Source organism: Amphiprion ocellaris, chromosome 12 (genome assembly GCF_022539595.1).
Source record: "Amphiprion ocellaris isolate individual 3 ecotype Okinawa chromosome 12, ASM2253959v1, whole genome shotgun sequence".
Lineage (NCBI taxonomy): Eukaryota > Metazoa > Chordata > Actinopteri > Pomacentridae > Amphiprion > Amphiprion ocellaris.
The window spans coordinates 6,510,999-6,529,303 of NC_072777.1; the positions used below are offsets into that span (position 1 = coordinate 6,510,999).

The 18,305-nt window shown below is 37.6% G+C and overlaps 1 protein-coding gene across 3 annotated transcripts in view; it reads left to right on the top strand.

Annotated features, from left to right (window-relative positions):
• The first annotated feature begins 10,070 nt into the window (after window positions 1–10,070).
• senp6a (SUMO specific peptidase 6a) overlaps window positions 10,071–18,305 on the top strand; it is a 38,710-nt gene continuing 30,475 nt past the window's right edge. For 2 of the 3 annotated variants that reach the window (XM_023267386.3, XM_055015737.1), the window contains exon 1: window positions 10,072–10,208. In XM_023267386.3, the coding sequence (XP_023123154.2) occupies window positions 10,178–10,208 (31 nt within the window). In that variant the 5' untranslated portion in view covers window positions 10,072–10,177. Of the gene's footprint in view, window positions 10,209–18,305 lie in introns of all 3 variants that reach the window. The other variant, XM_055015738.1, reaches the window with a different exon arrangement.

Sequence of the window (18,305 nt, forward strand, 5' to 3'; positions counted from 1 at the left end):
AGGCTTTTCCAAACCCCCAACAGCTGAACTATGAGCCGCTCCAGCAGCCTGACCACTCCTCCTCCTCCTCCTGCTGCTGCTGCTGCTGCTGCTGCTCACAGCCAGCGGCTCGGCTGGACGAACTTAGCGGTGGTTCCATGAGGTTTGCTTTGCTTTGCTTGTTCACTTTAGCCGCATGTTTTCTGTCATTTCTTTGCTTTTAAGTCATTCTGTGCAGCTTCAACGCTGCTGCACAAACAGTGTGATAAAGCAGAATGAATACATCTGAGTCACGGCATGTAAAAGTAGCTGAGGGAAACTGACTGAACTTGACAAAACAAGTTCAATAAATCTGAAATGTTCATGTTAAACCAACAACTTACAGCTGTTCTACTTAAAAAACAAACATGTGAGGCAGACTGAATTCCTCACTTTATGTTTATTTAAATCTAAACTGTGATTCGATTATTATGAAAAGAAACACGCAGATTTATTTTAACATAAAAAGATGCATAAGTTTCCATCATGTCTGTTGCATATTAAAGCTGCCAAAACAAAGAGTCTCTGGAATGTGTAAACTCTCAAATAATGCATGCTGGGAAGTCTACTGATAGACTAGTTTTGTTTTTTTCCAGCACTTGATTTAATAAGTTTAGTGTACCTCATTAAAGTAATTATTCCAGGACAAGCCAGCTCAAGTTACAACAAATGTAAATTCTAAAGTGGTCTGAAAATAAAAAAGACATTTTAAATTAACTCTATTTGAAATAAACTGAATTTTAGTTATTGAGAAACATGATTCCAGTGCAGAGGTCCTTAAGTTGGAATCAATACTAATTATTTGAAGTTGCAGTTGGAAAATTTTAAATTAGTTTCATATGGAAAACATTTTTTGCTATTTAAGCTTTTATTGCTATGAAGTCAGTTACCATAACCCACAAACAAAGATCAGACCATAACATATCTAAAAAAGATGTGTGTTGAAGAATAAATAAGAAATATTCACTAACTATTTAATGAACCATACACTGGAACATTACTTCAGTTATGCCCAGTGTGCACTGCTGAATTCCCAAGATCCCTTTTATGACAGAAAAACGCTGATTCCACACAAGCAATCATTTACTAAACTAACTTTTAACATGGAAATTTGAAAAAAAGAGGATTAGTATCTGTTTTCACCTTGTCATGGTTCTACTTAGCTTTTGGTTAAGGTTTGGGAAAAATGAAGGTCTGGTTTACTACAGAGAAGGTTCACAGTAACTGAGACCCAACATATTTGTTTACATTTAGCTAAAGCCACTTTTTGTTCTAACTTTAATCAAATAATTCCAGTTGCCGAAACCACAGGCGGGATTCTGGATGTGGACCCAGGCTTTGTACGCCCTCCATCCACCCCAACCACCTCCTGCTGGTTCTGATGCAGTTCATTAACAAGGCGCCTCTATCATTTAAAGCATTTCCTCTGAACATTTTCCCATCAGGAATGACGTTGCCACCAAGAACACTTAGTATAGCAATTTAATTATAGAACATGATTATGCTCCAGTGATGAAAACTACTTTAACCTCCTCAACCCCACTGACCCAGCGATGTTTCAGATATTGCAATCTCATGGCGAGCAGCCCAACTTTGTTCCGAATCACAAAATCTGGAACAGTGCAGCCATAAAACACAGATGTTTGGATCTGAATATTATATTTAGTGCGAGCATCATTAATTTTCAATCAAAGGCTGGAACAACCTGATACAGGATAGTAGATGTGATGTTGTCACATAAGAAATAAAGTGAACTGATGTTTAAGGGATAAAACCAACACTGTTACAAGTCAAGAAGAAGGAAAAGAGGAGATTAAAAAACATGTAATATGCACAGTATTGCAAGATTATTTAGATATAAGCAAATTCCTTTTGTTTTAGAGAGAAACAGAACTAAATTAGAGTCTCTCTAGTCACTTCAGCTACTCAATGTAGTTGAGATACTATGTAGAATTTTTACTTAATTTCAGAGTTCAAACTTTTTAATTATATCAAAGTCACTTCAGAAATATAGAAATAAATCAGTCTGTTTATGTTGACATTGTCATAAAAGTACAAAAACATTTTTCTTGATTAATTCAGGACACCTAATGAGCTTTCAAAGATTTGTACTTGGCAAATATTTGATTTCAAATTTTAGAAATGAGAATATATTCAAAAAAGTACAGGAAAACAAAAAGTTTTTTGAAATGTTGTGATTTATGATAGTCAACAATCAATTAGTATTATTATTTTCATCTCCACAGCTAAGCTGTAGTTTGGCACTGCTGTGTGTCGTAGCGGGTGTGGTTGCTCACTAATTTCTCTTTATTCATTGTTTTCGGTTAAAAAAAAATCACTTGGACCTGCTCTCCGGACTGTCTCAGCAGTTTTACTAAAGCTGGATCAGGCGAGCCGTTTCAAACACAAAATGATTTATGCACGGCTGTAAATACAAGAACATTTGTTCCTAATAAAAGCCAGTCGGAGTTCAGCGGCGTAAATGAGAAAGAGTGAGAATTTGAGCTCTGTGGTGTTACACAATGTGACAGCCAGCCTGAGCAGACACAACACAGCTGACTTTAAAGCCTCACCAGCGGATTGTGTGGTGTTCAACATCAGCCCTGAAGTGATTTTCTTATCATGACAGGATTTTACAAAGATATTATATGAATAAACACTGTTGAAAGAAATTTTGTTTTATCCTTCAACACTTTAAATCATGTCAGCACTTGAAAAATAATCACAGCATTTGATAAAACAAAGCAGCGAAGCCAAAACGGCCTGCATAATTGCACAAAAACACGCATACGCACAGTTTCTGGAGGTCATCATGTTCTTCCTGGAAACATTCAATCTTATTAAAGTGCCAAATATGTCCACACAGACACACATGATGTGTGAAAGACTAATCCGAGAAATAAAACACTTGCTAAAGGGCCACACATTCACACACCCACACACTGACAGGAGGTCAGTGTAAGACAAGGCTCAAGTTGTCCCTTTTTCTGGACAGAGTCATGAAGCATGAGGTTTTGTTCAACTTATCTCTTGTTATTCAGTTTATTATAATAAACAATATTGCTATGTTGAAGATTTCTGTCACCGGCACCTCCTAGTGGTACTATCAAGAAGACCAGAAGACACTGTGGAACCTTGAACATCCAAAATATGAACTTTAGCCTCATCTTTGCACAGCATGTTTTATAATATAAACAACACAACCTCCATTAAGTAACAGTCAAAGAGCTCTCAATAACATCACATGACAACACCGATATCCAAAGTTTGTTTACATGTCAAAGCTGCTCAATAATCAAATTGTAGATTGTATTATACAAATTAAAGTTGCAAAGTTCAGAGTAACATACACAAAAGGCAATTTAAAGGCATTATTAAGTATTTCTTTCACTCAGTAAAAGCAAAAAAAATCATTGTCCTTCTTTCAAGCACATAAATTAAACAAACAAAAAAAGGCTTCTTAATGTAATCCTCTGAGTGTCTTCTTTAGTTTAAGTCATGGTTCTGTGTCGTTTATATGAGAAATTTAGAAGTATTACATTGAGATGTGCAAATTCAGGCCAAGAGCAGCTGCTGCAAATGTCAAGCATTTATTGCTTCCATGTAAGAAACAGTTTCAGTTAGCTGAATTATTTCTACACGTGTTACTTTGTTTGATAATTGCTGGAACTCATACCTTATGCAACTGTAAACACGCTTACTCGAATGCCAAACAATACTGCAAAAAAACAGGGTACTGTGCTTCTAGGTGCTAGAGGAACATGCAATTACATTTTATCAAAAACACTACAACGTGTCTCTCATTTATCTGTTTACACACATAATGAATCTCATATGGTTGCAACTAACAAGCTAACTGCACAGCTATAGCCACAGAAAGACGGCTAACCAAACGGCTATAGTTATAGAAAGAAGCTAACTTAACAGCTAAGGTCACAGAAATACAGCTAACCAATCAGCTAAAGTTATATAAAAAAGAAAATACACACCTAAAGTCACAAAGACAACCAAACAGCTAAAGTCAAAGAAAGATAGCTAACTACATAGCTACAGTCTGAAAGACAGATATTTACACAACTAGTCAGAGAAGGATGGCCAGGGTGGGCAATTAATGTTCATATGGGGCCAAATGAGAAACTTTGACGGTTGTTAAGGGCCGGACCACTACACTTAAAAGTGTATATCTCAATAAAAACAGTAAATGAAACAATACAATGATACAATGAAAATGTGGAACACAGAACACAACTATTTAATAAAAGATTTAGTTTTTCATTTAAACTATGATTGCTGCCTATTGAGTTGTAGATATTTACTATCATAAAGACATACTTAAAATGTGAAACTGATTTTCCAAGTGCTTTACTTTTCAGCAGTCACTGTTTCTACAAACAAAGTAAGTAAGCCATCACTCAGAATTTATTCTACAACAATATGACCATCAGCTGGCAGAGATTTGAAACTTGCCTTATCATGTCAGTTTTTGTTCATCATGAACGCTATGAGGTAACTGCTACAGCTTATCTGGACTAACAGCTGCTGGATGTACAATAACACTGCAAACATCTTTTACCATTATAGTGTTGTCAGTTTTGTCTAAATTTACATTAAGATGACTATAGCAAAGTGAAGCATAAAGAAAGACAACAGCTCCCCACTACACTTACAGCAATGTTCAATATATCTCAATAAAAACAGTAAATTACACAATACAATGATGTACAATGCCCAACTCTTGAATCTCTGCTCTCAGATCCCAAACTCGTTTAAGCACCTTGTCCAGGCTGATCCATCTGACAGCTGTCTGGTAACCAAGGTCACCATGTTCACTATCATCTCCTCCAAAAAGACAACAAACTGTCTGTAATTCAATGCTCTTGCCCTGATGAAGTGAACTACTTTAGCTACGACATCAGTCACGTGGTTGATTTTTAGCACTGACTTACACAGCACCTCCTGACGTATAATACAATGCAAAAATATCAGTTTCTGTTCTGGGTTTATTTCAGTCATTTTATCTTGCATCCATTTCAAAAGTCCAACATTTTTCCCTGTCAAATGTGGACAGCCATCAGTTGTAACACCAACCAAATTCTCACATTTTAGTCCCAGCTTGTTCATGCGTGTATTTACCTCAGTGAACAAATCACTCACCGTCGTGGTTCCTTTCATTGGCTGCACAGCTGCCAGCTCCTCCGTCATCTCAAAGGTTTTTGTTAGTCCACGTACAAAGATGAGTAACTGGGCTGTGTCACGGACATCACAGCTCTCGTCCAGAGCCAAGGACAAAACGTCAAAATAGTCCACTTTGTTGTGCAGCTGAAGCTCCAGATTTTCGGCGCTGCTCTCCACCCGCCTCGTTACGGTTCGCCTCCAAAGGGGCACATTAACGAACGCTCCTTTCTTCTCCGGGCATATAAACGCTGCAGAGTCCACCAGACATTCTTTTATAAACTCTCTATCACAGAGAGGCTTACTGGCATCCCTTTATGTGTGAGCTTTGGTTTAAAAAAAAAAAAAATAAATCCTTGCTTCCTTAGCAGTTTAGCTAGCAAACCTTCAGATATCCGCCACGCTCTGCATCAGTCAAATGTTTGTACTTCTCCGCCATGTTTGGTCTCGTAATGTCGATTCAGATTATAATTCTTGAGCACCGCGACCTGTTCGCCACAAACTAGGCCACAGCTTTACCTCTGACTTCAGTGAAGAAATATTTGGAAGTCCATGTCTTGTTAAAAACTCTGCATTGGGAATCAATCTTTCTTTTTTTGCCGTTAGCTGACATCTTCCCAGGCTGAAGCTGACCAACAAACCAATCAGCGCATAAACCATATGCTAAGTATGGAAAGCACACGCTAAAAAACGTAGGGTCGCAGAGATGATATATATTTACATTGACTTTAAATATTTTCCAGTAACCTCATAAGGGCCAGTCAGGGTCATCCGGCGGGCTGTAGGATGCCCAGGTGTGGCTAAAGTCTAGAGACTAAAGTCAGAGAAAGACAGCTAACTATTTAGCTAAAGTTAAAAAGGCAGCTAACTAACAGCTAAAGTCAGAAAGACAGCTAACTAGCTAAAGTTTTTTTTTTTTTAAAAAGGCATATCAAAAATAACACATTAATTGAAAATTTTCAACTTCCTTGGAATGTCCCTTTAATATCTTATTGTGCAAACAAACTGTAACACTGTGGTAATAAATGATGCAAACAGCAGGGTATCAACCCTTAAACATGCAGGAGTCTAACATTGTCAGTGTTTGTTTCTGAGTCTCAACCAGACTTCCTCCTCCTGCGCTCACACAGTTAACAAACGACTGCCACCGTTCCTGTTTAATCTGTAATTTTCCATTAATTCGAACCTCTGCAGGGACTGCAGATGAATGAGAGAACGGCTGTGTGATAATCATCGCAGTGCATTAACGAAGGGGAAGGCCATGACTCAGTTCACTCTAATGAGCTGCTCCTGCAACGCTGCACATTTCCCTGTGAATTATCAGACTGGGAAAGACTATATATATACACCTCTGCAAGATGAGGAATTAACCTTTCCTCAGTGCTGTACACCTCATCTGAGGAGAACTGCTGTATGCCTAGTGTAAGAGAAATCACAAAGTCTAAAAACATGCTAAAACATTTTGCTTGTTTTCCAAAAGAGATGTATATGAATCATGCTGAACCATGAGGTAATTAAAACAGCTCACTTAGCTAAAACCAAATCCACACAAAATGTACACTGACAAGTTTCTGTTTTATTAGGAGGTAAAAGCTGGAACTATTATATTTAATATCTTCATCTCCATTTTAATTAATAATACACGACTCTGTGTACATCATAAGGATTTTTTTCTTTGCTTTGCATGTGGATGGTATCATTTTAGTTTTTTTATTTAACCTTTATTTATACAAGTAATCTCACTGAGACATGGGGTCTCATTCTCAAGAGAGACCTGTCCTTTAAAACATGACAAAACAACACTGAGTCAGACATCACTAAAGGGATCTGTACTGGACAATAGAATATAATGTAACACTGAGTTACAGACAGACAGGTTCATGACAAAACACAACATAGACATCCGAATAGATGTGGGATTTGTTCCTTAAAATTGTGATGCCAAGATATTTGTAAGAGGCCACTAACTCAACAGGGGTACTTTGTGTGGTATTGAGTTAGTGGCGTCTTACAAATACCTCTAATAATGTCTAATTAAAGCATAATTGATTATAAAACCACAAAATAAAACAGATTAGTTAGTTAAACTGACTGTTTTTCAGTTGCGGTTTGTTGTTAAGAAAAAAACACGACATTTAAGAAGTTATTTGTGGTTTAGGAGACTTGTGATGAAAAGTTCAACATTTTCTGATATTTTGTGGAATCTTCAGTTTCAACAGAACTTAAAATAAAATGGTCAATTATACAATAATGAAGATAATTAAACCACTAACTATCATTTAAACATTGGTAAAAGTAGGATAGATAAATAACTTAGTGTCATTGCCCCCTAAATAAATAATTTTTACCACAAAAAATGATGTTTTCATTTGTTTTTGTAGATTTTTTTTTAAAAAGGCAATTAATCAATAATGAAAGTAACTGTTTAAACTATTAACTATCATTTAAATTAGAATAGATAAATAACTTAGTGTTGTCCCCCTCAAATTGAAATAAAAACTAAACAAAAAATTACATTTAGTTTATTTTTGTGAATTTGTCATGTATAAATAAAATATATTATCATTATTATTATTTATTTATTTAATAATAATAAAAGTTTGAATTTGTTTTTATGGATTTGTGATGTATAAATAAAGTTTATCATTGTTGTTGTTGCTATTATTATAGAAATAAATCAGATACACCCAAAATGGCATCACAAGGAGTGTAAAATGCTTCTTATTTACCTTCTAGCCAGTGTGAAGCTGCTGTAGAGGACCAGAGGAATGAGAGCAGTGACATCATGCTACTGAAGGTCATTATTTATTCCAGCTCGATGAGGAACATCGCCATCTAGCTCTTATTGTCATCTCTCAATGAAACTGGAGAGTGTGACGGATGATTACCTGAAAATTCTCGCTTTGCATTTCCATCTTTTGCTATCAGGATGAATTATTAATGATTAAACGTGTCTCTGATTATGACATGATCCTGCTTTCGCATATATGAAAAACTGAAAATGAAGATCACAAAATATTCATAAAAGGATTTAAAATGTGTTTGCAGTATCTCAATATGTAATGTTTTTAAAATTGATCATCAAATTCCTTAAATAAATCAATCATATGAGTATAATCTGAATTTTTAACGCTTATTTTAAAATCTCCTACAGTGTTATTTTATATTTTACTGACTTGCAGACATAAACCAAATCATCTGGGTGCAAACACCTTAAAAAAAACTAATTAATAATTGTTAGGATAAAAAGTTGACATACAAACTCTACTCTTGTGTGTAGAGCAGTGCAGGTTTGCAGGGAACCAATGTCACCCATCTAAAGCATCAAACATCCTGGAGTTACCTTCAAAATAATCACACTGTGGTTGGATTCACTCCTAAAACAGTAATGAAATATTATCTGACACGTTTAGGTGAATCTACAGTAAATTAACAATGACCACATACCTGCATCTTCTCCTTGAATACATCCAACCACATTTAATTTGCTTTTCTTACTGCAGTTGATTTTAATTAAAGTTTATTAGGACTATAGGTATGACCTAGGAAATATTCATTCTTTTCAAAATAATAATCAAACAATGCATTTCAAATCACTTTAGGTAAATAAACACAATGAAGATGAGAAGATTATTAGAAGGAGGGGAAAAAATTAACACATTTGCGCTACTTTGCTGGTGTGAAATATTATTTACTTTCTACTTACTTGAGTCTGAAACGAATAAAGCTGCTATTTGACCTGAAACATGAAGCCAAAAAGATGAAGAGACTTGACTTGGCGATCCAAAACTAGTGGAAAAATCTCTACTGCTCTGCCAAACTATCATGAATATTTAATAAAACACCACCAGGATGCCACGTTTCCATAACCTCATGGACACATTCAGCTGCATTGAGTTCTCACAGAATCATGTAGCACATACAGCTGGACTTTAAATGCTATGCTGCTATTTTAGAAACAGTATTTAGCTGGATATTGGCTGTTCCATATTTTAATTTTTATCTAAATATTGCGGGGCCAGAAATTATTTGTTAACTTGCAAGTTGAGTCTAAGAGACCTAAGTGTAGAGATGATATCAGAAACATCATCGATTTCAGCTGATAGAGGTTTTAAAATGAGATATCTGCCCAACATGAAAGAGTTTTGCATGAAAATATTCCTCAATAATTTCCTTCTGCATTAATAAAATATCTATCTATCTGTCTATCTATCTATCTATCTATCTATCTATCTATCTATCTATCTATCTATCTATCTATCTATCTATCTATCTATCTATCTATCTATCTATCTATCTATCTATCTATCTATCTATCTATCTATCTATCTATCTATCTATGTAAATATGGCATGTTTTTTGCATTCATTTTGTATTTTTGCCTGCATCTGTCCCTGGTCTGTCATGATAAAAGTAGAAACGTTAATCTGTTGCTTCCACTGTAAGAGAGATCCAATGTTCTCCGCAAGTAGGTAGAAAAATGTGCACATATTGGCATATGTAATCAGCCAAAATGAGTCAGAAAATAGTGGCATATTGGACATATTTACATAAAATCCAACATCCCTTATCTCTAGTCCTTCAATCACTTGAGATTTGGCATGAACTAGTTTTCTTTAAACCTGCATCAGGACTGAAGCAAGTCAATAAGGTCCAAAAGATTTGAAAACAGCTCTGCTTGTATTCACACTTTACCTTAATTAGTGCTTGATTCATGAAATAAAATTAGTCTTTTTCCTGTGCATTCTATACTGGTAATGCATAAAGAATTTTAGGTTTGCATTTCTCCAGGCTGTTGAATAACGTCTGCAGTGTTTCATATTGACTGCTGTTCAGAGTTTTATTGTGAAGTCGACCGGAAGTGTGTGTTTCCTTTGTGCTGCTCACTTTGCTTTCAGCGGCTCTTAGCAGCAGTCAGCAGCTACACACAGCAGATCTACTGCCCTGATGAGCAACACTATCTTATGAGGAGGAAAATGGAATAAACATGGCCCACAATAGAAGCTTTTTCCTCGAAGGTAAGCTGTGACACTCCGCTCTGCAGCTCGGGGAGGGCAGCAGCCATTTTACCCGCACACAGCCTCCGGACTCCCGCTGGCAGAGACCGATTCTGGTCCGCTGGTGTCAAACACAATCGCTCCAGAATATGTGGAGACCCAGAGCGAGTTGGCTAACGTTAGCTAGCCTCATGAAGCTGCCGCTGCTTTGCGCTCATCCTCGCACACAGGCGGGCTGACAGGCCGATGGCAGTGCCACATGTTCGGGCCTGGAGGGGGAAGAAGAGGCGATAGCGGGGCGGTCCGGTCCGGCAGGGTTTAAGGGGAATGTGGGCTTGTAAGCAGAGCTAGCTCCGTTAGCGCTGACGTTAGCTGGGTTTGCAATGTGGGAGCTGGATGGAGCGGTAGCAGAGACAGGCCTTCCTGTCTCTGCTCGGCTGCTAGCAACCACAGAGCGTGTATACAACACAGAAAGATGCACAAACACTTTAATATTAAACACAAAAACATGAAGTGTCTCAGCTGGCAGACAGCTGCTGGAGGCTCCAGGCTGACATGCTAACATCCTAGCTTCAGATGTTAGCTGGCTAACATTAAGAGGTGAAAATGTAAACAGCAACAGTGTTTCTTGGTGCTGCAGTGTTATTATTGAGCTTGCTTTGTCTGTCTTCTACTTTAAATTTTAAATGTACAAGTTATGTGCCTAAAAACTTTAGTAAATTAAAATTAAACAGCAGTAAAATTATGTCAGTTAAAAGTCCACTTGCTTTCTCACAAGTAGAGGTGGAGTAGATTGGGTTGTCCTTTACTGCTTTGCTCAGTGGCACTGTCAACGAGAGCTATGGTTCTCTTCTGAAAGTTTGCTCAAGTTTGAATCAGTTAGGTATTGTTTTTGAGTAATTATTATACATTTGGAAGGGAATTATATTACTAGAACACCAAAGCAAACGCTTCTTTTGAAACCTTGCTTAAAGCAATGTAGTAATTTTGACCCCTTTTCCAGTAAAGGCTAACCTGTAGTTCTCTCTGAAGTGATCATACTGACAAGTGTAGTGTGGGTATATCCCAAGGAAGACTGAATAACTAAATATTCACAAGAATCACATGTGGATTAATCCACCACTGCTAGCGATCCCCAACAAATGCCCCATTTTGTCCTGTGTGAGTAATGTTTGCTGCAGACGACAGCACCCAGCTGTTGTAAGGAGAGACTGAGCCTTGTTACTAAATGAATTTATATATTTGTGAGTTGTTTTTAAAAAAATTATGTCCAGCCACAAAGTCGGAAAATCTGCAAACGAACAAATAGTTGGTTTCTGGGGGTTTCTTTACTGAAGTTAAAAATAGAATAACACCAGCTTTTCTTTTTTTTTTTTAACATAATAAACCAAAGCTCTGAAATATTTTATATGTTGAACGTTGGTTTGTCTAAACATAAGCAGCCACATATGAACTTAGCCCAAATGAAATTGTTTAAGATTAAATAATTTGAAGCTGGCTAGTAAGAGAGGATGAAACAAAGACATTTGATGCTGAATTTGTGTAGTTTTTGTTACTTAATCTTACTTTACTCGTATTTCAATTTGGCAGGATACCTGTGCTCCATAGTGAGGTATTGTCACTAGCAAAATTATTTGCACAGGGCTCTCAGGTTTGTGTTTTTGATTTATAAAATGTCAGTTTTAAAACAAGATGTTTAATGTTTAGGTGGCTATGGTGAAGGGATGAAAGAATATGAGTAAGAGGTGCAACATTCATTCATTGTTAGTGCCTCATCCCTGAAGCAGCAGGAGAGGATTTGATCTCATGTTCCAGATTTAGAAAAAACGGCTCCAGGAATGCATCAGGAATCCTGTGTTTCAGGTTATAAATGTATGTTGCATGTATAGATGAGTTGCATTTCCTCAGAGGTTTGAGTGCAGATATGTCAGTGGGCCTTTTTGGATCTGAACATCATGTGAGAGTCAAAGCTCAACATCAGCTGCTGGAATTTCTGTCCGGAGAAACCGCGTTTCTGTTGTTGAAGCTGTTGCTGCAGATCCCCTATCATGGATGTGTCCTGCAGGAAATCCATTGTTAGACCCTCTTTAGACCAAATAAATGAGTGTACTAAAGCTCAGTAGGAACCTAAATGTCCCCTCACTAACGTTATCAGGGCATTTGTTGAGAGTTATGTAGCTGGAAAATGGAGCAAAAACAGGGAGCTTGCGTAGTGTGAGGTCGACTCTGTCTGTTAGCTGGAAGAGGTAGGAACAGGCTCAATTAGGTTTGTGCAGGATTGAACTAGATGCCTGAACCAGCTGAGGCAGAAGAGCTGTGGGAGCATAATCTAATATGCGATTTTAAACTTTTGAAGATTGTGTTTCTTGTCATTCAAAAAGCCCATGAAATGGATAATTCACTAAAAACACACAGATGTGTTTTCCTCGAAATATTCCGACCGTTCTAGTCACTTCAGCGTCTGCTAATCCACGACTGCAGCTGTACAGGCAGTGCAGAGGCATTATGTATGAGGCTGGGAAGAAAACAGGCCTAGGTGCTCCGGATTTGGTTTTCCGGACACTCAGAAAAAGACACACTGGCTTTTAAGGCCTGTGTTTTAGCCACATGCATGTATGAGATGAAGGGAGTTGACTCTGATAGGGCCGAGGTTCAAGTAGTGTTTACCTGCTGGGCTTGCAGCCACGTGGAAAACCTGCATTAACGTGGTTATGTTTGTTTGTGACTCTGCTGGGTTCAGTCTCCAAGTAGAATACATCACCTGAATACCATTTATTAACTTCTCAGATTGTGTTTTCGTGGTTTAATGAAGCAAAACCACTTTGCATTTGAATCCTCTGCCGTGCGCTGTGTTGTTGACTGACATTTCGAAAGCCGCCTCGAAAAAATTCGGTTGATTTTTGGGAGGAAATAGGAAGCCAGAATGTTGTGGCTCACGCTGCTCGACAACATCCAACAGATGCTGTTTGTGTTGGTTTGTGCGTCAACAACATTGTGGATAATTTCTGTTTTTGGTTCCTGAGTTGGCCTGTCAGTCTCTAGTGTGAATTGCTGCATAAAACAAAGGAATTATAAATGAAAAGGAAGGCAAAACACTGGAAAATCTAACTTTTTGCAAAAAACTAAAAATGTTGATGAATTTTACATCAACACAGAGACATCGAAGGTAACAGAAACAACTACAGATACAATAAAATATTAAAGAAAATGCTTAGTTGACATTTTAATAAGCTGTATTTAGTGTAAGCATAACAGCACTTGCAATTGTATGAGTTATTTATGCAAATATTTCTGCAAAGAGTCCAATAGTACTACTGGAAAATCTTGGTAAAAATAGAATAAAGAAGAAGCCAGTAAATGAGCAAATGAACCATCAAGCACATGAATGTCCAGTCATTGCTTACAAAGAGGGATTATTATTTGGTAATCACCTAGAAAATGGTTTTCTTTTTTAACACTGAGAGATTTTAATGACATTCAGACCTCCAACTGAAATCTTCGCTTTATATTCCCTCCATAGTTTACATTAAAAGTAATTTCTCACAAATCTACAGGGAAACACAAAATAAATTCCAAGAAGCATTACCGTTTACCAAATTAATTGACAAACACTTGTTGGCAGCATACTAACTGAAATAAACATTTTGATTATTAAAGGAAAAGCTTTCAGTCAGTCATGACTATTGAGTCATAATTTGCCAAATTAGTATCAACTGAGCCACTGTTGCTCTGTTAGCCCTTATTTATTCATGACAAAGTGACATCTGCTGTCCGATGCAATATTTAAACACACTTGGATGAAATTGAATATTCAAAACTCAGGGTATATGAACAAATAAAACATCTACAACATGCAGTACATGCATCGCTACAAACTAGGACAAGCTAATGCATAATGATCGCATGCCTAGACCGATACTGAGTTTTTAGCGTAGATGCTGACAAAGATAATTTACTCTCATAACACTTAATATTTAACCATTTTCCATGTCAGTATATCAGCATGTGCTTCTTTAAATGATACTCATAATCAGCAAATAGTCTTGGTACAAAATCACATAAATAACTTGTTTTAAAGTGGTCGATTTTTGACATTCACACCAGCAACATAAACAAATTATTTCTGTTCATAGCATAGGGCTGAACAATATTGGAGAATCTCTAATTGTGATTTTTCTGACAGAAACAGCATTTTCTGATGTAATTTAAAGTCACACTTCAGTTCAGTAGTGTTTCCTCTAGGATTTTTTCCTGCAGCGGCGGCAGGCTTCGTTTCGAAAGTTTTTCTCAGTGAAATGAACAAACTGTTAAAAACAGTCTAAACAAAGAGCAGAGATACTAACTCAGAACTGAACTGTTCTTCATTCATTGAACTGAGAGAATAACATTCATCAGCAACAGAGTTCTATGGAGGAACATTATCATAGATTAATTTATATCTGCTGATCATTAACCAACAGCACGTTGAGACAGCCGTTCTGATCCGTTATGATTGATCAGCTGCAGTTAGCTACTGCTAACAGTTAGCTAATTTATGACACTGATAAACCTGATTTAGCATCACTGTTAACACTAAGTTAGGAAACATCACCTGAGATTTACAGAACAACTTTAAAACACGATATTAGAACATGTTTACCATCAGAGATTATAGTCTGATGTTAGCTGATAGTAACTTCAGCTATAATAACGTAGGTCACTGTTTTATATGTGATTTAGTCCAGATGTGGAGAAAAGTACAACAATTTACTAAGATGACTTTTACACTTATATGTAGAGTTTATCTTCACTTTTGGAGGCTAATGTTGTGAGCAGTACTGTTGGTAAACAGCAGAAGGTAGTAAATGTGGGCGGGACAGAGAGTGCTCGGCTCTCAGTCAATCTGACCAATCACTGCTCTCCATCTCCAACCTCTGAGAATCTTTTTTTCGTCTCTAGCTCCTGCAAACCAAGATGGCAACCAGGAAGTAGCAAAATCCTGGCTACATTTTCTCAGTGCAGACACCAACGGGTGATGTCACTGTAGCTACATCCGTCTACATTATACATTCGTGGTCTTGCACCTTTTAAACAGAAAGTAAATGTATTCATGCAGAAATTAACAAAATTAAATTAGAGAGGAATTTTAAATAGATGCTGTCATACCTAACAGCACGTGAAAACAATTTTTGTAATTTAATTCATTTGTTTAACATGTTGTAGCCTCTCTTCGCTTGATAATTGACTGTCTGCTATTGCATCAGCCACAGCATTCAAACCACCTGCCTAATATTATGTAGTTCATGATACCAGAATAGCTCTGACCCACCGGGCCTTGAACCTTTGTCCTCTGAGGGTGTCCTGTGGTGTCTAGCAGTGGATCCTTTTGGTGTCGTGGCTTTGCATGGTGGGGACAGAAAAATCTGCAGATACCCTGAGGCACTTTATTGCCCTCAGTTTCTACAAACGGAAAAAAAATATATTGTTTGACTTATTTAACAGTCTTTGTCTCCATTCTTTGAATCGGCCATAGTACCTCTCACTAAATCTGTGATCTTCCTGCCTCCTTCAGTCTGCAGTGTGGGTTTGTTTACTCTGTAAGGGGTCGGCCTTTCCTCTCCGCACGGACCCACTATCGCCTGGTGGAAGGAGATTAGCTTCATTATGTGAGTTTGAATGGCTTTTTGGGGTGTCGTTTGGCCATCACTGGTAGGAATCAATGTAATTCAGCTTTGTATTTTACTGCAGAGTGATAGAGGTGATTATATTTCAGCAGTGAGAGAAAAAAAACATTGAGATAATAGATGTTTTATCATCCAGCACTTTAGGGGCCTCATTATTCCAATAGAGCTGTATGTGAATGCACCAGCAGGCTTTAATCAGTCCACACTTGGAACTGAATTTCCATGCAGACTCCTGAGTGGAATAAATAAGCAGAAAGATTGGATGGTATCAAATCTACATGAATGAGCGATTCAAAATAGTTCTACAGTGAAACAGCACTTTTTATCCACAGAAATGTGAAGACCAGATATGCTCCTCTGCTTGTCAGACAGATAGATAAATGAGGAAATAAAGTCCAAGTTTACCCATCCATCCATCCATTATCTATACACCGCTTAATCCTCACTAGGGTCATGGGGGGTGCTGGAGCCTATCCCAGCTGACTCAGGTGAAGGCAGGGGACACCCTAGACAGGTCACCAGTCTGTCGCAGGGCTACATACAAAGACAAACAATCACTCTCACATTCACACCTACAGACAATTTAGAATGATCAATTAACCTCAGCATATTTTTGGACTGTGGGAGGAAGCCGGAGTACCCGGAGAGAACCCACGCATGCACAGGGAGAACATGCAAACTCCATGCAGAAAGATCCCGGGAAAGCCGGGACGCGAACCAGGGACCTTCTTGCTGCAAGGTGAAAGTGCTAACCACTACGCCACTGTGCAGCCCTCCAAGTTTACCCCTCTTTTTCAATTCAAGGCCTTATTGGGAATTGAACCACAGACCACTGATACCTTCCTCTGTATATTGAGCTTTGTTGTTGGCTAGCCGTGAAGTTTGGACCACAGAAGCACCGTTGAGTTTTCCACCTCTTCACCCAACAGCTCGGTTAGCGCTAGGCAGAACGTAATACATTCAGGTAGAGCTTAATGTTGTGATCTTTCTGTTGTCCTTGCCTCATGGATTTACATTTGACTTTTCGTGGCTTTCTCAATGGGCTTTTCTCCTCCAGTACTCATTTCAGAACCTAAGCTCAGAGCCAGAATCAATGGAAAGACTGTATCTAATTTGCTCGATTGCTGAATAAGGCCTCACACGACTAAACACTGAGAGGAGGAACGATATTTTATTTGAGCGAACCTTTAAGCTTTGAGGGTTGAGGGTCACTGTCATTAAATATATTTTTTCCCATTTGCAGGTAACAAGTTAACTGAAGTTCCACATATCATCAGCTGATAGATTGTTTAGATTTCTGATCAGCTTCTGTGGGGCAAAGAAGCCAGAAATCCTACAGTATTTAGTAGCAGCAACTAAATTACCATTTATAGAGCTCATTTTGACAACACAGAGATAAAACTTGAAAATGAGATTACCAGGAGAAGATGTAAAATGTGGATTATTGATTATTTGCTCTCACAAACTGAAATCACAGTTGGAATGTACTGACTTAAACTGATGTGACAGACTTTACTGTATTTATTGAGGAGAAGAACTACAGAGTTGCCTCCTCGGAGTTGTAGAGTCGAATGATCCTTTTCTCAGTTGACCGTGGACCGAGCAAATTCGCAAAGGGCGGTAGGGCTATATATTTTCTTCACTGCCTGGCACTAGGACTTTATACACTGTAGAATAAGGAGCATTTGAATCCTAACATGTACATAAGAGAGCATCAGTAATGATACTCAGTTCTTTTAAGATAAGATAATCCTTTATTGCTTCCCACGCCAGGGGAAATTCACATAGCTACAGCAACAACAACTCTTACAGCAATTAACATACGTATAATAATAATGTGTGCAACGATGCATTGATTCGAGATACTGACTCTAAATTGACTTTGAAAATACAGACTCAGCAACAGCTCTGAAGAACTACAAAAAACACAGTGAGATGGTAGTTGTTTAATGACGTTACAGAATGATGTGTCTTTATATTAACAAACAGTCTTTGCCAAAGTTCGGTCGCACATTAACCAACCGGCTGAAGTTTCACTATTTGCTAAATTAATATTAATAGCTGATATTATGTACCGCAGCTGATGTTGGTCCACTGAAATTAATTGCTGGATAGCAGGAGTAAAAAAAAATCTTCATACTAAAGCATATCAAGTAGCACATTAAATGACTTGAACCTGGATATTTTACATTGAAATATAACAAATTTGAAGCAGACCAGCATGCACCTAACCCTAGTCATGTGTAAGAACTATAGAGGAATAAAACACAAGAAGTTAGCCTACTGTTTTAGATGATCTGCCTTGTTGGGAGTAGAGCTGTGATAGGGAAACTGCTGTTTGCAAAGTTTACACTCAGCTTTTTTTGCAGTTTGATCAAACTCCTATTAACATGGAATCTGTTAAATTGGTGCCGACTGAGTAAATGTTCTGTGAACATTAAATAAGTTAAACCTA